The 26989-nt window shown below is 34.9% G+C and overlaps 1 protein-coding gene across 5 annotated transcripts in view; it reads right to left on the reverse strand.

Annotated features, from left to right (window-relative positions):
• Window positions 1-26989, reverse strand: part of LOC102683494 (dynein axonemal heavy chain 6) — a 120903-nt gene that overhangs the window by 48813 nt on the left and 45101 nt on the right. For all 5 annotated transcript variants that reach the window (XM_015345202.2, XM_015345196.2, XM_015345211.2 and 2 more), the window contains 18 exons: window positions 25325-25487; window positions 24214-24303; window positions 19676-19804; window positions 16894-17112; window positions 15716-15779; window positions 14989-15206; window positions 13730-13979; window positions 12651-12780; window positions 12062-12285; window positions 11292-11408; window positions 9711-9884; window positions 8634-8766; window positions 5104-5159; window positions 4388-4596; window positions 3668-3796; window positions 2482-2622; window positions 2077-2244; window positions 1334-1504 (listed from right to left, as the gene is read on the reverse strand). In XM_015345202.2, the coding sequence (XP_015200688.2) occupies window positions 1334-1504; window positions 2077-2244; window positions 2482-2622; window positions 3668-3796; window positions 4388-4596; window positions 5104-5159; window positions 8634-8766; window positions 9711-9884; window positions 11292-11408; window positions 12062-12285; window positions 12651-12780; window positions 13730-13979; window positions 14989-15206; window positions 15716-15779; window positions 16894-17112; window positions 19676-19804; window positions 24214-24303; window positions 25325-25487 (2785 nt within the window). The remainder of the gene's footprint in view (window positions 1-1333; window positions 1505-2076; window positions 2245-2481; window positions 2623-3667; window positions 3797-4387; window positions 4597-5103; window positions 5160-8633; window positions 8767-9710; window positions 9885-11291; window positions 11409-12061; window positions 12286-12650; window positions 12781-13729; window positions 13980-14988; window positions 15207-15715; window positions 15780-16893; window positions 17113-19675; window positions 19805-24213; window positions 24304-25324; window positions 25488-26989) is intronic.

Here is a 26989-nt window from a genome sequence, read left to right on the forward strand (position 1 = left end):
CTTCAGCTACTTTTATCTGATATTTGTTTTCACTTTTTCAGTGTACTGTATATCTAAAAATGTAACAAATACTGTTGCAAAACTGTGAATATGTGCACTGTATCTTCTCATAATGATTTACTTGGATGGTTTAATATGGGCTTAACTGTCACTTATCATTTGCAATAATTCTTATGTGATATCTTGAATGAATAAGTGTTTAAGATTTTTTAAAGATATACGGTACTATTGACACACAACTAAACTGTCTAATTTATTAAACGTATTAAGTATTTGTCTGCAATTCTGTGCCAACAACAATGTAATGCAGTTTATTTAGAAAATTCACTGTTATTTGCACACATTTTCAAGAGTCATTAGATCTTCAAATCTCCAAAAGACATCAGTGTTGGGTTGTAGTCTGTTTAGAAGCTGACTCCTTTAACACTATCTGTAGTGAAGCAGTGTGTTGATACAGTATGTGCAGGTATAAAATAAACAAGTAGATGTGAAATAGGACAGAATAAACTGGCTAACTGCCAATGTACAGTATTATAAAATCCTATAAATAACTGAATATTTTGTGAAATGTACATAGGTACATATGTTTTAAGCACAATTTTAGTTAAGAAGGTTTATAGTTTGATAGTGGTTAGCAGGTGTTTGGATAGATTATTTTTCCTGAAATAATTTGATTAAATGTTTGTTACTGAACATACTGTAATCTATAGTGAAATGAAGATCAGAGCATTCTAAATGTCATGGAGGCTAGATAGTTATCACAACCTGTTAAATATTTAATAGCATATTCTGTGGAAATCTACAGTTCACCAGTGAAACTACACAGATTTTCTCTAAAAAACAATGCACAATGTCTCTGATTTGTAAACTGAACATTTTATGAGTTTGCAAGCCTTCAGGTATATGCATTAATTTTACATGATCTATGTTAATTACTTTAAATATACAGTATACCGTTTGATTCTATCCCATTTCTATCTTTATCAACCAGATACAGTATGCTGTTAGAAGAACCTAGACTGCCACTATGCCCCTCTAAATTTAAATTTTTGTTACCCTCTTTGTTATCCATCAGATATTATAAGGGAAACAATGAGATGAACACTAATGCTTGTAATACCATCATGCACACTGAAACTGCACATAGAGCATTTCATTTCTGAAATATCTAGATCTTGGAAATACTGTATATTTAAGGTAAAAATAATATTAAGTAAAGAAAAAAATTCAACATACAGTATATAGGTTAAATAACACTGGACCTTCATATGTTGTCAAGTATATATGTACAGTATATATAAAGCACATATATATATATAAGATGAAGAATTACCTTGAAGTGGTTACGCAGTTCATTGGATAAAATCCTATGAAACTGTTCTCTGTCTTGATTATTCACCAGACGATCATGGAACACACGAGTGACCTCATGTGCAAACAGCAGGGCAACAGCCTCATTGGACACCAACTCTGACTCGTGGGCTTGTTGCAAACCCTGAATGACCTGGAAAGACCAAATAACAACGTGAGATGCTACAGAAATAAGCGGTAGAATTAACATTATCCTTGCATTTAAAAAAAATAAAATAGTCACAAAACTTTAAACAGAATTTAAATGGTGAATAAATACAATGAATACAAGGTAGAAGTTTAAATTCTCATTCAGGAAAGATATTAAAGCTTACTGGGAGGCCTGGATTGATCCTGACTGTAAAAATCAATGTACTGAAATAATGAAAAGGAGTTTTTATGTAACTAAAAGACAATTTGAGAATCAGAAATAATCAATGTGACCCTCAGGATAAAGTGATAAGCTGTATAGAACACCAAATTAAAAAGGAGCATTCCAGATCTTAAAATGTTCACTATATTAAGTTAACCTTTTGTTACTATACAAAGTTAACTAAAGACACAATTTTTAAAAATTTCTGTAGAACATATTCATCTGCCTAAGAGTACAGCAATGCACTCATTTAGAAAAAGGGACAAAACGTATACATTTAATACATTTTGTTATTTTACTTTTTATACGTACAATGATCTAAAACAATGGGCCTGAAGCACAATCTGGCTTACCTTTGACAGGTCTCTCAGGTTGAATGTATAGTGATATTTGGCTGGAGTGGGTAGCATGTTTTGACACATCTCATAATAGATGGCAATAGAAGCAGATACTAGTGGAGCTCTGCATTTCTGGACCTCAGCTATAAAATCTCGGCTTCCCAGGAATCTTCCAAGCTGGACCTGTTAGAGATGATGAGTCAGTTTTAGAGAAGGGATTCTAGATGCATGAACATTAAAAAAAATGTAATAGTTTACTTTGTAATGCATTAATGAACATCACCATTCTAAGCCTAAGGAATAGTAATTAATCCACGGATCTGTATTAAACAAACAGAATTTATATTGCTGAGCGCACATCAAGGCATGCACATTAGTAGCGTCATGTGCCTCCAAGACCACAGTAGACGGCAACATTACCTGGAAAATATGCTGCAGTGACTGTTCAGATGGATGTGGAAGAACAAACACAGAGAAATGTCTCAGAAGACGTGTGCTGATTCCATTCCGCCCACCGTGAGGAGGTGCACATGCTGCAAATAATGTGACATCCTGGATGCTCTTGAAAACAAAAGAGATTTAAAAATAGAAGGAGGGTGCTTCTCAGAGATTGAATTTACATTCAATGATCTAAAACAGTGGTTCTCAACCTTGTACCTGGAATACCTCTGGGTGTTTTGTTCCATTTCACCTACAGTCTGAAACCTGGATGAGGGCAGGCCTTAAACTTACTAATTAGCAAAGTGGTCATAGCAATTACAAATCACATTCTGGTTTTGAAGAGATGAAAGCAAATTTAAAAATGCCTTAAACAGAAAATTGAAATAAATAAGACTGTGATTAAGAACTCAGCTGTAACACAAATCTGAAGACACACGTCAGAACTACTAACGTAATACCAAGACCAATGATATCAGTAGGCAGATGGCTAAAAATGACAGATAACCTAGTGAATTATGGTATTCAAAGCAGGTTGCTACCTTATTTAAACACACACATATATATAAAAATTCAAGAGTAATTTATGTTATGTAATGTTTTTTTTTACAGTTTTGTTACTCATAATAAAAAGATATTCCTGCTCTGGAATCAGTCCAGAGAAAAGAAGCAAAACAGTATAACAGGAGTAAAGTATTTTCTGGTGCTTAAAGCAAAATCCTGTGCTGTCAGACTGAAGGAAGTGACCCTTTTTGTCTTGAAAAGAGAAGACTACAAGGGGACCTGAGCAAGTAAACATTTTCAGAATAAATAGTGAATAAACACACACCAGAGGACATAAATGCAAACTACAGTATGTGGAAGTGAATTTAAAACTAAGAACAGATGGCAAATGGTTTGGGAGAATGGAAGGAGCTACCTTGCACAGTACTTGAAGCTGGTACTGTGGTTTCTACTAAGAAATGGATGGATGAGATCCTTGAATAAATTAACTACTAACAACCAACAAGGCTAGCCTATTTTTGTTGAAACTTTTCTTATGGTCTTAAAAAATATAAACAAACTTATTTTTGAGAAATGATTTAACAAGAAAATAGAAATGTCAGATGTAAGTCTTACAATCAGTCAGCCATATGCTGACATCTGAAATATTAGATAAATGCATTACCTTCCAGGCAAGTGTTTTGGTATCAAAGAGTCCTCGAAGCTCCAGAAATTGTAAAATAAGCTCCAGTGGAGGCTGAGCTCCATACTCATCTGGGGTTGGCATGTTCAGATCATCTACAAAGATCAAAGCCTTGAAATAAAATAATCAGATTTATTCAGAAATATGAATTGGCACCAATTATCATGAAATGCTGTCAACTTATTAAAAATAAAATACAATGGAATTGGAAAGTTTTCCTACAAGAAAGAAAGAGGGATTTATATACTGCATATCACATTGTGACAACAGTGAACTGTAGAAAAAATACATATTTAGAAGAAGATTAACTTATTAACATTTTTTCTAGATGTTATGTGGCAAGGAATGGGCTCAAGGCAAGATACTGTACCCTCCTGAATGGAAGAACAGTTCATCACAGAATACATACAGACACTCATACCAGAGCCAATTTTTCCCAGAAGCCAATTAACCTGACAGTATGTATTTAGACTGTGGGAAGAAACCCAGCAAAAAAAAACACAGACTCAGGGAGAACATACAAACTCAACACAGATAGCACTCCAGGTCTGGAATTGCATCTTATCTGTGAAGCAGCAATGGTAACAAATGTGCCACCCTATACAGAGGTCTTCAATGAAAAAAAAGCTTCAGATATAAGCTTAAAAAATTATGTTTGATTTATTAACACACATCAAAAAAGGTTTAATATTAATTTCTTACTCTTTTGTTTGTGGGAGCTCCGAGAGTGTCTTTGCCCTTCCTGACAAGTTTCTTTAAGATGTGAGCCTGTAACTGGGTGGTGCTGCTGCGAGCAGTACACTGCATAATGAAAGCAGTTATGCCAGAGCGCCGAGCGTCTTCATAAGGATTCCCCCTCACACTTCTTATCCTAATGAGCTCCTCGATAGATGTGCTTCTCAACATAGCATCTGAAGGTACCATCACAAAAACAGAAAAAAAACAAAACTTGCAAACACCAAAGTAAATATCTTAATTTTATTTGATGAGTGGACAGAAATCTTTAAAAATATACTTTTCTTTTATTGTTCTTGTAATTTACCATAGCCCAGGGTTTGAAAAAAAAAACTAACTACTGAGCTAACTACTCACACGAGCACATACAGTAACCTAAGATATTACAAAAAAAAAAACAAACACACAATTTATTTTTTTTAAACAAGGAGCAGCCCTGTTCACTGTCGCAACAACATCCAAGGTTTTAAAGCTTTGTAAGGATAGCCTCCTGGCCATAAGATGAGGAGGCTTGAACCCGATTCTGACAGAGTTAATCAAGTGGTCATTGTAATCCCTCCTGAACTTCAGTTAATAACTTCCATATAGTGGCCTGCTCTCTACAAAATGTTTCTGTAATGTCTTTTTTTTCCCCCATCTCTACCAGGGTAACCTTGATCATCGTCAGATCTCCTATGGCTTACCTTTTTTTGCATCGTCCAGAAAGCCAGCAGTCAGTGAATTAACATCCTCCAGCAAACTGTTACAAACATAAACATGAAAACATGCTTCAGAAGTAAAAAAAAAAAATATTCTGTAACTTTGTGAGATACAGTATAATTTAATAAGAGGCAGTATGGCGGTGCAGTGGTGAGCATTGCCACCTGGGTTCAATTCCGGACCTGGGATGCCACTGTGTACAGTTTGTATGTTCTCCCTGGGTTTCCTTTGGGTGCTCTGGTTTCTTCTTACAGTTCAAAGACATAGTGGTAGGTTAAGTGACTTCTGGAAAGTGAGTGTGCGTTTGTGTCAGTGTGTGCCCTTTAATGGACTGGTATCCCATCTAAGGTGTATCCTGCCTTGGGCATGCTTCTTGGTGAGAAGGCTCCAACTCCCCTGTGACCCTGACTTGGATAAAGCTGTTAGAAATAGATGGATAACTTAATACATTCTAAATATGTTTTCAAATCTTAAGTCATAGGGATCATAAAATGCATATGCAAATATGGTATGGATTGGCAAAAAGAATGCAATGGACCAAAGAGATAATTCTCCATTTAACCTGTAAAGGAATAGTATTTGATTGCTGTTTATACTGTGTTTATGTACATATACACCAAATTAGTCAGATATTCCATTGGATAAATATCTGGAGACTGCGAACAAATTAATATTATTCATACCAGGTTGAAGTAGGAAATTTTGAGGAACCCATGAAGTGGGCGGAAGAGCATTATGAGGAAGATTTAATGGATTATACTAAGAATGTGCAGTGAGTTACATTTGACAAACTCCTAGTTGGGATTAAGTTTCCCTATGTCATTAGTCTAGTTGGAATAGCAAACACCTTACTAAACATTCCATGTTCCTCTTGAAAAATATTGCTATACAATAGAAAGAACCGAAAAATCAGAAAACAACCCTGAGTCAAACTTTTTGACTTAATTCCATGCTGATAAGTACAAACTTATACTGGCCTGTGATGTTGAATCATAACCAATTTATGAGAACCTTCATGTGATGCTTTATTTATTTTTATCACAAGTTTTGAATTATGATAATGAAAGGCCTACAAAATTAATTAAAAAAAACGTAAATGCTAGGTGAACTGGGAACAAAATCCAATAAAACTAAATAAAAGCTTCTGCAGTAGTAAATAAATATGAATGAAGTTTTGATCTATGGTTCACAAACAGTTGGAATTAATTATTCTCCATATACTGTGCATGTATATATACTGTATGCATACAGAAAACATTTTAGGATGAAAGAGGAAAGTAATCTGAAGGAAACAATTTAAATAAATTAAAATACAATGAAAGTTGGTAAACAAAAACTTTGAAGCATAAAAGGCAGTGATACAAATACATTTTTAAAAGCAAAGTTAAAAAAGGTTTTGATAAAGTATTATCTTTCCATGTTATCCACAGTATTATTCATAACTAATGTTGTCTAACTTAAATGTTCAGAGAATTTTATTTTACGTGGTTTTGTTTCTTGTTCTTTCTATTGCATTTTAGTAAAGTCAGCTAAAATAACATGGTACAAAAAGTTAACATTGGGGTTATTTTAAAGGACATTAAATACAGTAGGAATTAAAGTCTAATTCAACTTCCTTTAATGAGGGAGTTGAAGTTTGGATTCAATGGTATTACTATGCAATGCATTTTGTCCTTATAAGCTAAATCACACAGCTTTTTTATTACTTTTGCTAACATATTTCACAATGGTATTCTCAATTCTTTCTAATAGATAAATCTGAAAGGTTTTATAAGATTAATTGTGCAGTTTACAGTATGTTCCACAGGAAAGCTTAAAGAAACTTCTGTAAAAACTGACATAGAAACAGCTGTCATCATAAGAGTACAAAACCAAAGGTTTTTTGCTTAAGTTTCATGTTCATACCATTTACTTTTAAAACATTTTAATACTTGGTTGGAATTTAAACTACAGATAAGTATTAAAATCTAACATTGAATGGGCCATTCACATAACCTTATGTGCCAAGCCTTTCACATAACCTTAAGAATGAACCTTACTTATGTGAGGAAACAGAACTTTGAAAAACAATTAATTCAATAAAATATTTCTGCAGCAATGTATGTAAAGTACTTAACCCCTCCTGAGCACAATGAGAGAGCAATGTGAGGAAGGCGATACAGTTAGCTCCAGATCTATTCAGGCTGTTTTAGTAAAAACAATGCAAGTGCAGATTCTGTATTTGTCAAATTACAGAATGGAAACACGGACAGGTGTAATACTACAATATAAGTACTTTATATAGCAAAACTTTTCAAAAGCATTTTCATATGTAAATCCATACATTTTCTAACTACTTTTTCCAATTCGGGGTTGTGCTGGAGCCAGAGTCTTTCCTGACAAGCAATTGCCACAAGACAGAGTACACCTACTATAAATGGGATGCCGGTTCATTTCAGGGCAAACACAGACACATAGAAACTCATACCTAAGGCAAATTTTCCCAGAAGCCAATTAACTTAACCAATATGGTTTTGGACTGTGGGGGGAAACCGGAGTACCTGTAGGAAATTCACATGAACACAGGGCTAACATACTGATTCAACACAGATAAGACCCCATATTGGGAATTGAGCCCAGATCCCCAGTACTGCAAGGCAGAAATGCTAACTACTGCACCACTGTGCCACCCTGCTGTGAAACTATGAAAAATAAATGCTTTAATAATTCACTTTATGGTCATCTTTAGTTTCTCACAGCTCCTGGTAATCATCATGGGTAGAAAAGGCAATGCTGCACAGAAACAAAATACTCTTTTCCACATCTTCATGTGGAAAGTCAGGGAGATGGGTGAAGATCTGACATTAAAACAAAGCTGAAGTTAAAGTCAAATAGGATGGCTTCTTGTCTTCCAAAAAGAGGAAGAAAGGAACTTTTATCCAACACATAGTCAGAAAAGTGGTTTTAGACAAACATTAAAGTAGATAAATCGGGAACCTCCAAAAAACCTATGGCATCAACAGGACACAGCATTTCCAGACCGCTATTTGAAGCTGATCTCATGGATCACAGGTTTGTGGCAGAGATCCATGGCAAACCCCAAGTCAATCAGGATGATACGAAATGTTTAATAAAACAAATTGTTTTTGGTTATGTACATTAACCTATTTAGTGCAGATATGGTAATATTCCTGATGGGAAGAATGCAATAATAATCCATAATTACTGTGGACTTCTCCTGCTTTCCCAGCTGACATTTGCTGCCCACTAGTAAAATTTCTGTTTTGTGACTATTTAGCTCCAGGCAATTTGATGTCAAGCTCTGGTTGACATCAAACAAGAGATAAGTGATGGAAGGGGGTGAGGGGTAGGGGTGGGGTGAAGTTTTAATTAAAAAAAAGAAGCATGAACCCCTAAATGCTTAATGTGTTCATCTAATCTTTTAATATAAGTAAAGGCCTTCTTATGCAGAGCATTTTAATATACAGTTTAGTTTTGTACTGTATATGGTGTATTTCATACTTTTGCGCATTACCTTGCAGTTTTTGCTTGATTGTGCAGAAACACTTGCCCAAGAATAGTACCTGGCTTGACCAAATGCCCTCCTTCTTTCTGAAGCATTTGAATCATGCTGTGAATCAACATAGATTTGCCAACACCTGAATCTCCTGAAAAAAGAAAACTCAGCTAGTTTCCACATATTCACGAGAGTAATGTAAATTATGTCTGGCTTTATGCGCCAGGACCAAAAGTACCAGTCTTTTAGTTATAAACCTCATGTTGTCAATCATACCATTCATATGAAATCAGAGGTTAACCCTAGTCCAAGTAATAGTTGTAATTTCAGCAGTTTGGTCAGATCCTAACAAAATGTGCAGAGTATATTTGGTGTAGCTTGGCTGGCTGAGGAATTGTCAGCCTCTCTAAGGACAAGGCTGCCCAGGCTGCTCCTCAGATTTAAGGACTAAGTTAGAAAGTTGGTGCAGGTGTGTAGAAGGGGTAGCTGGTTTGGTATGGGAGGAATGAGCTATGGGAAGTCCTAGGTGTGAGACTTATATGCACAAATGAGTGAAAGGGTGTGAGACTAGGATCCAACATTTCTCCCAAATTTCTATTATAACTTTGTAGTAGCTCTGTTTTTAAAAACAGGTTGTTTCTTGGTCAAAGCAATTCAGCTATGTAGGAGTTGATGGGTGCATCACCCTTTTGAATGAATGTCCAGTGGTGTCTCTTATATAATAATGTAATTTAATTCATATATTGCTATACTGTAGCTATTGGACTGCTTAAATTAAAGGGCAGATTTGGATAATTTTAGAATGTGATGAGAATAGTAATTTTTTCAGAGACATTTACAGCACAAAGAAAATGATGAATTTCCAACATTATACATGCCCAGGTAATGCTTATTGTAAAAATCTTACCTTCACAATTTATCAAAAACAAGAATTCGTATACCCTACAAGTAGGGGTTACTACTGTATATCCCGACTTTAAGAGTTTTGCTACAGCTAAGATATACTGTATCATCAGAAATAAAGGACACTCAAATAAGACTATTACTGTAGTTCTATTAAAGTATTAAAAGCATTTGATGCAGAATATCAGTTACCTGTCAACAGTACTGGCCGTTTGCTGAGTAAAAGTAAGCTAGTTAAAAAGGAATACCGGACTGTATCTGCAGTGCATATAAGGTTGCCTCTTGGATCTGCACTTTCTACTAGGTTTACTTTTTTGTTGAACCCTGCTGACATGAGTGATCCAGAGAAGGAAGATATGTTCAGTCCTGAAAAGCACAAAATTTTATTAGTAATTTTCTGTCTGCAATTATAGAGAAATATATTTGAAAGGTGTAGTTTACAAGAGACTACCCGCTATGTCCTAAGCTAAAGTATAACATCAAAAGACTAATTCTCTGGAATAGAGTACTACTTTGAAGAATAAGGCCCCTACTGTTTTTAAGTCATGAATGTCTATCAGAATATAAATGAATCTTAGTACTGTGACTGTTCCTGAACACTGACATCGTTATCATGTTACGTCTGTTCCTGTCTCGTTTTACAGTACTTCAGGTCGGAGGTAATTTTCCAAAATGTCTTACCACTATTATAAACATTTGATACTGGTGTAGAAACACAAAGGTGTCAGTAATGCCCAAACTTAGGTTAATTACTATAGCTGGACCCTATGCGTGACCAGAGAGGTGGTTGAAAGAAAATCCAAAACAAAGCGAAATAATCCAAATCGTTTGTCAAGAGGAGTCTTGGATGTAAAGCAAAGGTTGAAAGAGAACTACAAATCTGGATTGAAGGGTTGTGTAGCTCTAGCAGAGAAAAGGTCTCAAGGTTGAGTGAGGACAAATTGAGGGGGAGAGGGTTTAAATAGGAAGGAGTGTGGAATGCGCATGGGTATGTGGTGATGCCTGTGTGTGATTTATGACAATAGGCAAACTTTTGTGGGGTAAGGAGTCTCAACAATAGAATAATAACATCGAAACAAGGAGTGCAACATTGTTACGAAGATTGCAATGTATCAGACGTTTCTTTTTCTACCAGGTTATTAGAAGAACTTATTCATTCCTGTAAATAGAGCTATAAACAAGGATATGGTGTTGGTTTACTTCTGGCCAAAAAAAAACTTGCTTTCAGATCAACATCACTAGTATTCAGTGGCTTAAGTCTTGAGGAAAACAAGATACAGTGTTGGGTTTAAGAAAGAGAAAATCAGGCTGTTGGAACCCTCCCATTAGGTGGAATGAGTCATGGAGTTGCTGAAGGGTAATGAGTAGATAGAGAGGGGCATTCATTACCCCTGTTTATACTTAGAAACTAGATTGAATTGATAAAATCAGCATTTTGTTGTAGTTTTAAAATTCTAAAAATGGATTTCTCAGAAATAATCCTAAATAAAAATAAAAAGTCAGTTTGAATCAGAAATGTATTTGCAATAGTGCATGTACCGTCCATAATTTCACAATGATGGAATAACTGTATATTGTGAACTAAAACAATTTATCATGATATGCTGCCCATTTTAATCCTCTATAATAATTTAGTTTTCTGATCTTGTCCACAAAATGCTGGTGCCACTGAAAAGCTTTATGACTGACTGGATGATCAGATTTTCAATTATTTTATTAAACTAAATCAAAATATCACCAATTGTTTTTAGTAAAATAATTAAGAGTACTTACTCTTACGAATAAGCATTTCAGTAGAAGGAATCAAATCTTCCCAGGGCACAAATGCACCGGTCTGCAGATCCACAAAATAACTGAAGATCATCCTATTTCCAGAAGGAAACTGAATTCCTGGACATTGAAATAAACAGTTGTCTGACCATTTTTGCTGTTGTTAAAGTAAGATCACCTTTCCTTCATACATGCCTGTCAGCACCTACAACACTGTGTATTTTGCAAGGCGTGCCATGTATTAAGCCTTCCTAATTTTTTGTGATCCATCATTAGTTTTTAAGCAACACTATTCTACTACAAGAAAAACATACATGTTTAAAAATCATAAGAATCTTTCACTGCCAATGAGGGTCTTTAATTTCCAAAATGTGCTTCAAACTGAACACAATGAACACTTAAAATGTTTTATGTATCAATTGCATATTTTAATACATGCCTACAGTGTGTATATATATATACACACACACATTACAAACAGAATGTGAATGTCATCTCAAATGCTCATGTTGACTAAACAGAATACTAGTAAAAATATTACTCAGTTACAGATCCTAGCTATTGGGGTTTAAATATTAGAATTATGTTTTAAAAACAAAGGAAAACAATGTAAAATTATATGAAAGAATTCAAAGGCTATTAAAGCAACATATAGTAACTTATCGGTATATTTTGTTTGTCATATAGCACTACATTACTATAGTCTTTACAGCTAACTAAATGCAATATTTTCTAGCACCTTTGTTGTGAGCAATGAACAAAAGTAAACTAACCATATGATGAATTTCCTTCAAATAACTCCTGCACCAGGTTTTGGAAGTCACGTGCTACATCTGACCACGTCTCATCTTTGTCTTTTGAAACTGGAAAGTCATCATAATTGTTGGTGAGGTTTAAAACTCCCCCAACTGCCCAGGTAAATGCAAAGACAAAGAGCTTCCCTAGAAAAGTAGTAAGTTTTCCAGGATTCTTTTGAAGAAACCACTTATAATCTTCCCTGTTAAAAAGAAAAAAAAATCTCTGCATGATTAAAGTGCTTCAAGTGATTCAAACAACTTTAAATCACTGGATTAGTACAGAAACAATATTAGTTTCTTCTTAACATCAACCACAAAAATGTATGTTCTTGCATTATTTTTCAATGCTAAAAATCACTCCAATCTTTATATTTGCATGGAAGGCATTAGTGTTTTTGACACTTAAAAGGTTTTCTTAAAGCATCTAACTCTTGTTAAAACAGAATTAGAGAGCATTAAGAGCATCATTTGAGCAGATGTTTACAGCTTGTATTATTTATGACAAATATGAACAAGTGGTTTAGTTGTGATGAAGTACATTTATCTTTCTTGATTTCACAATTACCTGTTTTTAGATGATGCAATTACACTGGGGCTAATTTCCAGAGAAAATGCCCCAATGGAATTTGAATTATTTGTTTTGGTCTGCAAATCTCTTGCTTCTTCGCCATTTCTCTCTATATCAGAAGCTTCTCCTTACAAGAAAGAAGGTTTTGTTAAACATGGAGTAACAGCTTTACATTACAATGTGGAAGAATTAATGGACATTTTTCATAAACACACTGTAACATCCCTAAAATATAATATTCAATCTGCAACAACACTTCAGATTCAAAACAGTTGCATATGAAAAGAGCAAAGAAAGGGTTGAAAGTTGACTTTGAAGTGGTCAGCTCTGTTTTAAACTTTTCTAGCACACCCTTCATATTCTGCTTTGGTTTTGGCTAAGCTTCTCATTGTGTCTGTATTGTAAAACTAACCCAAATGGCTAGTATAGTCTACTTGTCTGAGCAAAGTAGTTTTATCTTACATTAAATTCAGAATACAAATTGCTAAAGTGAGAGTGTATTTTTGTTGTTGGGCTGTTACTCATACTCAGTACTCATATATACTTTGTACCAAATTGTTTTATAATAGAGAAGATGAATGGTTTTAAACCCAGTCACCAATAAAGGGTTACAATTAAAGAAGATGGTCTGGAAGAATTCTAGTCATTCTATGAAAACAAAAAAGGAATATACATCTTGACAATTATTTCAAATACAACTAGCTGTGCCAAACATCACAAAGTTAAGAATTAAATATTGATAATACTGTACATCACAGATACTGTAGAGAGTCAGAAATGCCTTTCAATATCAACAGTAAGTAACAGCAGCTTCTTTTACTGCTTAAACTTTAAAAACATTTCACATCTTTGTGCAATGGTGAGTTGGCAAATCAGATTTTGCAGTATAACTACTGTAGCTTGTAAATGTTACCAGTTAAAGAATTGTGCCTGAACTTTCTGGTTATTATGTACTACAGATTTTAATGTGAAAAGGCATTGTCATTCTGTTTGGCAGAATGGTCAAACCTTTCCAAAAATATTAAAAATAGTATTCAAATAATAAAAGGCCTTAATTATTGTAAGTCTGAACTTACCTGCCAGGCCTCCATTTTTACCAAGGAAGTCAATGAAGGCACCAAGAATGCTGCACAGAGTCATTACAATTGCAATTTCTGGAACAGGAAAGGTCTGCAACTTCTGATTCTTCTTCACAAAACGCAGACCCTCTGATATGCTTTTATCAAAGAAATTCTGCAGACAGGTTTGGCCAGCAACCCCCAGTTCTTTAGGTAGGTGGGAGAGCCAGCTTCTAACATAGGGCATCCAACCAAGGTCAACTGGGTCCTATTAACAGACAATTTCATGCTGACAATATGAAGATGATACTGTAAACATTCTATATATACTGTATATAAGAAACAGTTTTTGGTTATATCTTATGATAAGGGACACATTTTAAAATTAGACATTGTCTCCTCAGTTTGTAAAATAAGTATTTTTAATTAACTGTTTTACTTCAACTCAGGTCATACTTTCCCCATTTTGAAATGACCAGAGTAGATTTAATTGTGATTTGAAAGATTTATAAGTGTTGTCTATAATTTATGTGTTACGCATTCCGCACGCGTCCCAGACCGCTCTCACATTCCCATGCGCGCCGTGTTTAACAAACGTTCACGTCGCAACTAATTTATCTACTATATCACCGTTCACTCCTGTCACTATTTTAGTTCCCCCTTTTTATTACAGATTCTCCTTAAACTCCCTAGTGCGCGTCTTGTTGCTATCAGACCTTCTTGCTTGTCCCCTCGTTTACGATCTAGACTTGTGAGATGGATTGTTACTCTCTTGCTGTCTTGTCGCTATCGTACTGTCATGCTTGTTTCCTGGTTTACAGTACGTCTTAGCCTTGTGATTTGAATTTGAACTCTCGGTGTTCTCTCTCTCCTGAGCCCTGCACAGGATCCATACTCCCTTTTTTGCCTACTTGTTACATTCTCTGTAGACTCTCTATTATGTTTTCATACAAATTGGAAATTAACTTCAGGATTTCTAAACTAGAGCCACTGCTTAGGTGGTACCTGTAGGTGCTTAACTGTCCCTCTCAAAACCTACTCTTGTTTCTAAAATATTATGGTATCAAATAAATGTGAAGACCAGATTCTGTGTATATATTTGTTTACACTAGATAATGAAAGCCTACAGTAGAATGACTGCCATTGTGGTAAATCTATAAACTGTACAATGTAAATCAAATCTACTGGCAATAAACTCTTATCTAATATTAACTGAAAACACCTTTAAAAGAACATAATATGGATTAACATAGACATAGATTAACATAGGTCTTTACCATATAAACCATTGCGCATCGACTAATTGTGGCTGGGCTGGCTTGGGATAGTGTGTCCACCTCAAATATGAATCTCATTCCTGCAGGCAAGTTGATTCGTTCTCCATTCGCCAAACACATAGTTTTAGTGTCATCTAACACAGAGTTCAAATTCTCAACCCACAATGTATCTACTGGGCCATCCAAAATAATCCAGCGCCAGTTATCAATGATAATGTCTTAATAGAAAGAGAAACAAAAGAAAAGCAGAGATAAAGAATTGAATATTATTCAATATTATTACAGTGTCAACTTGTATGGTGTTGCATTTAATTTGTGAACACAAGAAAGCCTAGAGAAAGCATGAAGTTAAATAAATAAATATTTGCATTCCTGCATTAAGCAACCATCCATCCATTTTCTAACCAATTAAGGGTCATGGGAGAGCTAGAGCCTATACAAATACAGACACAATGACAGACACCAGAGCAAATTTTCTCCCAGAGGAAACCTGCACGAACATGAGAAGAACACAAAAACTCTACTTTCGTTTCCTGAAAGAAACTAGTTATATTTTGGTCCTTCTTTGGTCCATCCATACTCATCATCTTTGTCTGTTTGCCAGCCTAGTCTTCGGCTTTCTATTCTATTATATGCCTTGCCAAATCATAGAAGATTGTCCTCTGACACACTTTTCTATATTAATAATATTAAGCAAAAAACTTGAATATATTAAACATTAACTTACCATGATGTAGGGTAGAATGTCTTTCCTCATTTATAGGAATAGAGGATACATTTATTTGATTATCCTGCAAAAATTTCATTACCAGGACAGAAACAGATATTATAGACGCTACATGTTTTACATTACAATAATTTTAAATATACTGCTCATACTGTTATTAGATATATCAGCAAAAATAAAACAAAACAATAACATAAAATAAGGAAAACTTTCATTTCAAGATATTCGAGTCCTTTAAATGTTACCTAGCCTGATTAAACAGGTTGCATTTGAAAAATTAAACAGAAATGTAAATGTAAAACCTTTAAAAATAGCACAAACAAATCAGAACTTAGCTTAATTCATATACATTACTTACACAAGGGTAAGGTTGGTCACAATGCAATCTTTTTTGCTTAGTAATAAGAACAAAAGAAAATTATATGACTTTATTTTTGCCTTTCTTGCAATTAGCAATATGCTTTAATTAAAAAAAATATATATATGTAGGCAAATCCCCCAAATACCTTCTTTATGGAAAAAGACCCAAAGAGACCAATAAAAATGAAAATCAAGCAAAAAAACCCAACATAATTTGTAGACATAACATTTTATTTTAATTTGTTAGGCCTTGTTTCGGTATATTTTGTTATTTTTTCAGACGTCTAATTAGGTTTTCCACTACCGCTTCTCACTCAGCACAACTGTGGTGTTGTTTGTTTCCCTCCTTTCATGGCAAATGAAAATATAAACTTTTAACTACTTTAGTATCATTTACACACTCCCTTTATATATTTGGCATACCTCTTTTCTATGGGTTTATTTAACATAACTTTATAGGGACTTATAGCTATTTTATTAATTTTTTTGGTCAGTGTGTTACAACTGCAGCCTCTGCTAGAATTAATTATTAAGAAACACACAAAGTGTATTTGCGGAAAGAAATTCACATTTCTCACATTGTTTCAGTATTTATTCGGGAAATGTCGTTTTAAAATCTACAATGATCACATCTTATGGAAAAAGCTATTGTTCAATAACAGGGTGGAAGAATGGATGGCAATGTATGGGACACCAGTACAAGGAGAACAGGGAAATTCAACAATGAAAGCACACCTCAATGCCATCCAATCCTAAGTATTTGTAATATAAATAAAAGTAAACCTAATTTTAGTATAAATATAAATAGTTATACTTACACTATAAGAAGCTGGGACTGATACATTTTCCTCACTACATTGCTTTTCTGCATCCACCTTTTCACTCAGTTCTTTAGAAAAAGTCCTCACTGCAGATGCTAGCAGCCCATCTGACCACTCTAGGGTGTTGGGATCTACCTGTCCATACAGCTCACCAAGGGTGACACACTTTGGGTTGATTGAAAAAGACTTCACTTTAATCTTCTTAACTGCTGGTGTCTAAATTACAATAAAACACATTGAATAAAGGTGTCATTAAAATAATATAAAAACATAAGGTAGATGCAGGTAGCAAAAACCTAAGCTACAGTATAATTTATACTATAAATACAAAAAGGGAAACACTGAGATAGAAGAGACTACTTACGAAAAAGACTTAGGTGTTGACATCTTTTTCATACTTTAGAGAATGTGGAGGAGCAGTACAAATGGGAAATTATTAGAATGTACAGTAATGTTAAAAGAAATTAAATCATAGGATGATGTTAAATTCTATAAAGCATTCTATAAACCACCGATAAAGTCTCATTTCTCAATAATGTTTATTATTTCAACCCAGCACACTTTAGAGTGAACAGTGAAATGTGAACCAGAGGATGGAAGTGGAAACCTTGTGGAAGTGCATTTAAAATGAAGAGCACTCCTTAAAAAGGCTCCTTTACTCAAAGGGCTGTAGAAGCACAGATCAGTCAATCAAGGAATGGCTGGATTAGATCCTTGGATCAATTACTGTAGCTTCTGACTACCAAACAGGTTAGATGGACTGAATGGCATCTTCTCCTTTGTAAACGTTCTTAAGGGTGCAAATTAGAGGAAATAATTCAGAATGTCATTTGGTAGTTTGAAAGGTGAGATTTTTGTCCAGACTTTTCTAAAAGTGAACAAAATGTGGACTTCCACGATCTGCCAGGAGGCCTGTTTCAGACATCCACAACTCTTTGTGTAAAGAAGTGTTCTATTCTCTGTCCTAAATTAATTCCCTTTTAGTTTCTAAGTATGAACTAGTGTTATAGTTTGCTTTTTAATTTGAAATAGTCCTTTTGGATAATTCTAGGTACTTAGGATTTACATCTAACCTCCTTTCAATCTTTTTTGTTCTACAGTGAAGAGAATTAGCTCTCTTAACCTGGCTGAATTAAACAGTTCCTGTAACCATTCTTATTTTTTACTGAACTTTAAATCAAAACAATATTTTGAGTTTTGTTTTATTGGTGCATTGTGAAACTTCAGCACTTCACTTAATTTATGCATTTTAATTCCAGTTTTTGTTGTACAGTACTTAATCATTACTTCCCTGTTTTGTTTTATAACCTTTTGTGTTCGACAATCCCTACGTTTTTATTTAATCTACAAATTCCATTACATTTGCTAACTATATCAACGTGTAAGTCATTGATCAGGAAGAGCAACAGGCTTAAAACTGATCACTGCAGTACACATATCCTTACATACTATCTGAGCAAGCAACAGGCGCAAGGCAGGGTACACGCTTTATGGGATGGGATGCCAGTCCATTGCAGGGCAGACAAAAATATGCACATGCTCACACCAGGGACTATTTTCTCAGAAGCTAATTAACATACTGTACCAGTATGTCTTTGGACTGTTGGAGGAAACAAGAGCACCCACAGAAAACCAAAGTGAACACAAGGGAGAACATACAAACTCCATGCAGATATCACCCCACCTCTGGAATTGAACCCTCGGCCCCAGCATTGTGAATAATTATTACACTTACACTTATATAGTGCTTTTCTGGACACTCCACTCAAAGCGCTTTACATGTAATGAGGACTCCCTTCCACCACCTGTAGCATCCACCTGAATGATGCGACGGCAGCCATAGTGCGCCAGAACGCTCACCATACACCAGCTATCAGTGAGGAGGACAGCAGATTAATGAAGCCAAATCATAGATGGGGATTATTAGGAGGCCATGATTGGTAAGGGCCAATGGGAAATTTGGCCAGGTTACACCCCTACTCTTTTTGAGAAACGCCTTGTGATTTTTAATGACCACAGAGAGTCAGTAAAACCTCAGTTTTACATCTCATCTGAAGGATGGAGCCTGTTTACAGTATAGTGTCCCCATCACTGGGGCATTAGGATCCACATGGACAGCAGGGTGAGCGGCCCCTGCTGGCCCCACTAACACCTCTTCCAGCAGCAACCTTTGTTTTTCCCAGGAGGTCTCCCATCCAGGTACTGACTAGGCTCACACCTGCTTAGCTTCAGTGGGTTGCCAGTTGTGAGTTGCAGAGTGATACAGTATGGCTATTGTAATTTAGAATCAAGAAATTATAACCACTTCACCTCTGTTCTGTCCATGACTAAAATATTCACAGTAAAAATATGAAATTGCAGAAAGGTGCTGCTGTTGTAGATGTCAAGCAATGCAACACTGATGAAGAACCCTGGGGTACCGGACATGCAAAAAAGATTCTTGGGCATGCAAAAGAACATTAAAAAGTGTCTACTGAATAAAAAAGAAGTATCATAGGTCTACAATTATCTGTGGTAAGATTATAGTTCTTAACCATGTAGAGATTGTAATATAAAACTCACAGGTATGATTTTACAGATCTGCTTTTGAATAACAAAACAGCCCTTCTGATTCTGATTCTATAATGTATAAATCATAGTTCATTTCCAAGCAAAACATTTTTTTATATTTTATTTTTAATGTTGTATACGTATTCTGGAGCACTCCAAAGTCACATGGTGCATCTGCCTCTCCTTTGTTACAAAGCTGGTAAGGTTAAAATTCTCTCATTTTGTTTACCTGCATGGACGTTTCTTCATTGCAGGCTGATGTAAGAGCTGGCAGGAAGGGAAGGGCATTCTGCAAGAGTCTTCTAACAGCTGTTTTCCCTCCTCCAGTGGGACCAACTAACATCACTCCATGCCGGGCCTAAATCAATTTTGAGAAAAATTGATGTCATGCCAAATGTGAAGCTTTGAACAGAAGCTAATATTAACCATTAATATTAAAAACAACAGACAAAATTTCCAAAAAGACTGGCTCACTAGATAATAAACTATGCATGATTATGTTATGTTGTGACCTTTTGTTGATCCTTAGGATTCCTAAGGGTTTCTGTGCTGATTATGTTGTTTAGAGAAAATAAGTTTGGAACAGTTATCTAACTGACCCTTTTAAGAAGAAATCAAATATGAAACCAAAAGCAGAAAAACTCTACTGAAAATGCAGTTTGGAACATACAGTACAGTATGCCACTGTATGAGATCTGTATCTTCCAGAACATCTCAGTAATACCACCATGACAATCTTAAACAACATGCCACTCAAAAAAACTTCTGAGCCAAAAAAGATGCCTCCCCCATCCATTGACACATTAAAACATCCGTGAAGAAACACCACCTGTGGGCTAGAACCAATGGCTCAAAAGCAGCTTCAATCATTGGAAACCAATTTTTCATATTGTTAAACAGTGTACAGCTGTCTCTGACAAAGCTATAAGTGTAAATTAAAATGTGTAATTGTACATTTGGGATAATATTGGTATTTGGTAAATTTTGGTAAAAATTGTTTTTTTGTTTTGTGTTGGATTTCCAAAATTATATTGAAATAATATAACTTCACAGAAGGTTATGCATTAAGCACTGTTAATAATCAGAGACATGTTACATTAAGTGGATCAAGGATAATGCTTTATGAAAATCTCACAGTTAAGAAAAGTGAAAAAATGGAAATGTTTTAACCCAATGTAATAATATAGTGGCATGTTTTGGTACTTACCTAATTGACATACAAAATTATATAAGCTCCAAAAATTAATAAAATAAAAATAAATAAAAAATAATACAACATTAGTACAGTATGAGTCAAAAAGGTGATATGTGGATTATAAAAAAAAACTAATGTTTTGTAAGTAGAGTCAATATACTGTATGATAATAATATATGCTTAATTTAGAACTTTTCCATGAGGCATCAATCTCAGATTCACATTCACAAGCCCCTTAAGAATATCTTTGAATCAATTCACTATGATTTAAATGGTATGGGAAAAATGGAATAGTAAAGGGTATTTTTATAGACAGCTGTGTCTTGTTTTAGAATTGTTAAAACATATTAAGTATTAAGTAAAATACATCAACATAAGTTGTATAAACCAAAAATATCACTGGAAATATGAAATTAATAATTTCATGCTAAAATATTACCCATTCTTTAATACAGAAAATATTTGTTAAATTGGACGGAATTTATAACAGATGGCTCAATGACTTAAGTCTTACATCTGTATTACATAACTCTTATCTCTTTAAGAAGGCCTGACAGCTTCAGCTCATTGCTTTTCTTTTCATCTTACTTATAGTCAGGACCGAGTCACATACGAATCACTTATCACTTATCAAACTAGCTGTCTTGGAATAGGTCTCAGGATATAAAGTTCTTAATTATGTATGCCCTTAATTCACTGGTATTGCTACCACTCACAGCTCTTCTCTCCAGGTGTCAGATCTACTGTAAGCCACACTCAACAGCTTGACTTAAAATTCTAAAATAAATCTCCATGAGCCTGACTGCAAGTATTTGATTAAGTTGCTGTTTTTCAAAAAGAATAAGATGGTAAGAAAACAGAGATTCAACGCAACTGTAAAAAATTGCAACAGTGTGTAAAGGCATGTAATAATACAGATGTCAAGAGAACAGAGGGATTCCAAAATGTATTTCAGAGGATTTTGCTTTATGCAAAAGGAGGTATCCTGCTATATCGCCAAATGTTTTTCTTAATAAAATAATCCATAAATATTGTGTTTCAAGAAAGCTTCAATGGTCCTTGATTTCACTGTATGTAAAATAAATTGTGGGAGATTTGTCCACTCCATACAAAATTAAGTTGGTTTGTAATGTGCCAACAGTTTTGTGTATGAGGGAAATCTGCCCTTCTATTTGTACATATAGATATTCCAAAAAAGAGCAAAAACATTTCTGAAAATGGGGGAAAATAGAAATGAATGACACATTTGCAGAATTGAAATGCATTCACTCAGGAGTTAAGGGGTAGAGGTGCTTAAGCCTGAATTAAGCATGTTTGTTTTTTAGTTCATGTAATGAAGAAGAAGGACTATACTTTTCAATCACTTGGGTGTGGACCTAAAGCGGACTGTACTCTACAGTTAGCCTTACTGTGCACCAGATTTAATACACTTATTTGTCTGTGCAGCTTTTACTGAATTAACAGGTACTATACCATATCTCAACTCAAGCTCAATAAATGTTGGATCAAAAGGATAACAGTAATTTTAGAAGCAGTTCTTCATTATGCCTGGAAATTAATAAATCAAGACCCTGCAGGTGACAAATACAGTTAAGTAATATATGCAGATGTAAGGAATTAAAGCTTTAGATATGTTAGAGCAAAAATAAAAAGGAGTAGACATTTCAGACTGAAACTGATTAAATGTGCCATTTTAAATTTTCTCAGCTTCAGCCACTTAATAAAGCTACTTTGTTTTTGTAATAACAGAAGGAAAGGAGAAGAGCATTTTGTACTAGACTTTGATATACCACAATAACCTTTTATTTAAAAATAAATAAATTAAAACTGTCAACATGTGCTTTGCAAGATTTTGCAAATTGTTCTTCACTTTTTAATATGTTTTTTATGATATAATATACTGTATATATAGATATAGTGATGAATAATTAGAAAATAGTGTGATTAACTACATCATTTGTAGAATATAAATTTGTATTTTAATAAATGACAGTTAAAATGTTGTAAATATAAAAAGTCAGTGCAATAAGAGGATGGACTGATATTTACTGTATACAATGTATTTTTACAGTTGCATTCTGTGTATTTAAAACATTTTGAGAATCTTAGCAAATATGAAATATAAAATAACAACAATTGCTAGCAACTATATAAAACTGCAACATACTGAAGCTAAGCAGGTGTGAGCCTGGCTAGTACCTGGATAGGAGACCTCCTGGGAAAGCTAAGGTTGCTGCTGGAAGAGGTGTTAGTGGGACCAGTGTGGAGTGCCCACTGTGCACTGTGTGGGTCCTAATGTCCCAGTATATTAATGAGGACACTATATGGTATAAAAAAGGCACAGAACTTCAAATGAGATGTAAAACTGAGGACCTGACTCTCTGTGGTCAATAAAAATCCCAGGTGTTTTCTTAAAAAGAGAAGGGGTGTTAACCCCAATGTCCTGGCCAACTATCCCCCTGTCTTCTAGTAAATCATAGTAATCCCCATCTATGAATTGGCTTCATAACTCTGTTCTCCTTCCCACTGATAGCTACTGTGTGGTGAGCTTTCTGTCACACTTTGGCTGCCATCACATTATCCAGGTGGGTGCTACACATTAGTGGTGGTGGGGGGAAGTCCCCATTACTTGTAAAGTGTTTAATTGGAGTGTCCAGAAAAGCACAAGAAATTATTATTAATAGAAACCAACAGATGAAGGTTTGAGAGGAGAAGCTGGGGTTGCTCTGCCTCTTCATCTAGCATTGAATTTTCTATTTCATATTTAAATCCCAACTACGCTAAAACACACATCTAAAGTTTTAAATTCCCTTCTCCTCCTCTTTCTTTTGTGTTGCCTTTGCATCCAGGTTCCCTCTGGGGGGTAAGTGAAGCTCATGTCCCTGACCTCAGGTTGGCCGGGCCACCTTGACCCCTCCTGGGGAGGTTCTCACAGCATGAGCCAGAGGGGACCCCCGGCCACATTGTTCTCAGTAGCTCGAACCTACTATTTCTTCTCCTCTGTCCCCTGAGGGCCTAGTCCAGTTGCGAGGCAGTGCCTCAGAAGCGACTCTCAGTGAGTCAGGGACTTCTTTTACTTCCTTGTCAAGCGGCTTTCTTTTCATTCTCAACCCATTTCATTTTCATGCCAACCCACCCTCACCACTTGGGTTCCCCCGGTGCTATTTTTCTCTACTGTACTAACCCCTGCTTCTCCCCTTGAATTAATAAAATGAAACATTTTTTAAGAGAGTGATAATAACCTGCTTACACCAAAATGTTTCAATGGCAGAATTGTCTCACCAAAATTGGCATTCTTTAGATCCTGAAATTCTGAAATGTGCAATGTGAAATGTGAATCTGGATTTGCAATCTTTCTTTCACATTAAGATATTTTTTGATACTAGTATTCAGTTGATTCTGCTAAATGTGCCCATTGCTCTCACAAATAACAGCCAGTTTACACTCCTGTGCAGTACCTTACTCCTTACTGTCGAGTACCTCATGGGTATCCATCAAAAATAGAACCAATAACACCTGGCAATGAATACAGTTCTTCTTCAAAAAGGATAAAGACAGCTTATAATACAAACCAATATTTGACCATAGAGCTGTTTGACTTTTTCTGCTTGGTTAGGCCATTGCTGCAGTCCAAGTAATTTTGTAGCAATAGCTATAGCTTTCTGGGGAAAAAACAAGGAATACAATTACAATACAATATAGCAACAAGAACAGCAGCAGCAAGAACAACAATAATAATAATAATAATAATAATAATAATAATAATAAGTCAAGAAAGTGGCTGCGTCAGCATGCGTAGGCTGCAAAGGAAAAGTAAAGGTTTATTCCATGCTGAAAAGAGAAGAAAAGAAACACAACGTTTCAGCTTTGTGATCACTACACAACTGATCAGGCAGAGAAATTAGTTCACTTTTAAACGTATGGAGGAAATTTGTGGAGGCCAGATGCACAAGCTCAGCGTGGAATTTTGACAATGAAATGTGGAATACAGCCCTTCTCTTAGGAATAGTGAAAGGGGATCTTTAGTGACAAAATAGCTTAGTATTTCTTAGAGGTTCAAGTACTTTCCTGGTCCTGACCATGCATAACAGTATACTGATTCTGAGTAGTAAAATTGGTGTTATGAAGATGGTCTTTTAAAAACCATATAACCATAGTTAAAATACATCAACTTTAACATCAACAAGCTAACCATTTAATTTAAAAAGTTGTGCCTTGGGTCAATTCAGCACATTACAATAAAAAGAAAAGGAAAAGGTACAGTACTTATTTGTTATTGAGATTTCTTACCTAGTATATTTTCATTTTCATGTTTATAGTGACATCAGACGAAACATTAGCACAAATTAATATCCATTCATCCATAAATATGATTTTCCAATCAAAAATCCATAATACTTGACATATTTTTCAGCTTGTGTTTAATTCAAACCCTATCACTTTGCATTATGGAGAAACATCCGTGTCAAACAGAAGTAATTGGTTGTGTTTAGATTTTCTTATTACATAGTGACTGGACAAATTACAGGTATACTACATATTATTAAAACGTAAATACAAATACATTCAGTGTAATATTAGGAACATATTAATAAATTATACACAATGAAACAGTAATTTTAAATCTCTCTTGGCAACATGCTTAAAATTTTCAGAATTCAGAATTCTTTAAAATGTCATTACCTCAAGATTGGGATTAAATGATTTAGGAGCAATGACCCTGGGAAAAAGGTCCCCCATGATGCTTTTAAAGAGAGGACCATCTTCGGGCACAAGCTTGGGCAGGTTGGCATCTTGTAAAGCACCAATTAGAATGGAAGATTCCTCTTCGGCAGTCAGTACTAATCTGCGGATTGTACAAGGTGATTATTAATAATCTCAAACAATTGTTATTTATTAAAATGTTACTCAGGCATACAGACATTACACACAGCTAATGAATGAAAAATAAAATGACAGTGTAGTGCCTTCTAATCTGGGGAACAAAGACAGTCTAGGTGTTAAAGTCACTGGGAATATGCTAATTAGGGTTGACAGGTACCAGATAGGTAACCCCAATCTTTTTAAAAATGAACAAGGATTCATTTATGTCTTTTTGTTTTGTTTATGTCTTTTATTACTGCTGTGTGCTTGAAAACACCCCACAGTGGTTGCCCCACAATTCTATGCAAATAATGCATTACCCATTAGTTAGTAGTATTAAACACTGAGCACACATCGTATTTATTTGAAAAATGCAATCCTTGCAATTATGATATTAGGTGACATATTTTTATACTGTATGAAATGATGATTAGTGTCTGCTTGACAGCCCAAACATTTCTAACTTTCTGCTGAGCATGTGAAATAGTTCTGCAGACGTCCAGATTTCTCACATAGCAGTTAGTGCTGCTGCTTCCATAAAATGATGGTGCTACCAGACTTTAAAGTGGCCTAATTTATATCTTTCCATGATTCTCTAAGTATCTCCTAAACTATCGGAGAATAATCAAGGTAAAATCTGATTAAAAACCTGTAAAATATTAAAAACATTATCTCTGAAGGTTAAGGTTGCTGCTTTGATTTGCAAACTCTTATCCTCAAGATCACAATTTAAAGTTCTTTAGATTTGCTTTCATATAAAACAATAAAGCTCAAAATTAAAGCATTACAAAACAAGATGCAGATAACAAAACAAGCAACAGGTGCTAGAAACACAGGTTTGTCTTTTCATAATGCATTTAAACTATATGTCTGTAGGTTACGTCACAGTGGTTTTGGAGTCATTTTATTTACTTAGTAATTAAAAGAGGGATGTCCAAGATGAAGCAGAGTATTGTTACTTGACCATTTGGATAAACCAGTTGGTGATGCTGCTGCTCATATAGCCTGTAACCTTTCAATTGGCCAAAGGAAACAACTTTTACAATTTAGCATTGTAGTTTTTTAGGCACCCATGACTAAATCCTTAATTAAATGTATAGTGTACCTTCTTGTTTGATTGTCAGCACTTTATGCCAACGCTATTAATACATTTTAGGATTGGAGTTTTTTTTTGCAAAAGGCAAAAATTGTTTGTTTCAGGAAATTAATCCTTGGCTTGTTTTCTGCAGTCTGAACCTAATGTTATCTTAAGACATTTAATATTTTAACTACACTTAATCTATTTTTGAAAATAAAATAACTGATTCTTTATAAAACAGTTTAAAGATTTTTTTAATATTATAAAAAACAATGGTGGAGTGGCACCGTGGCACAGTGTTTAGCATTTGCTGCCTCAGAGCACTGGGGCCATGGGTTAAATTCCAGATCTGTGGTGCTATTTGCGTGGGGTTTATACATTCTCCTCATGTTCTCCCCATGTAGGTT

This window comes from Lepisosteus oculatus, chromosome 2 (genome assembly GCF_040954835.1).
Source record: "Lepisosteus oculatus isolate fLepOcu1 chromosome 2, fLepOcu1.hap2, whole genome shotgun sequence".
Classification (NCBI taxonomy): Eukaryota; Metazoa; Chordata; class Actinopteri; order Semionotiformes; family Lepisosteidae; genus Lepisosteus; species Lepisosteus oculatus.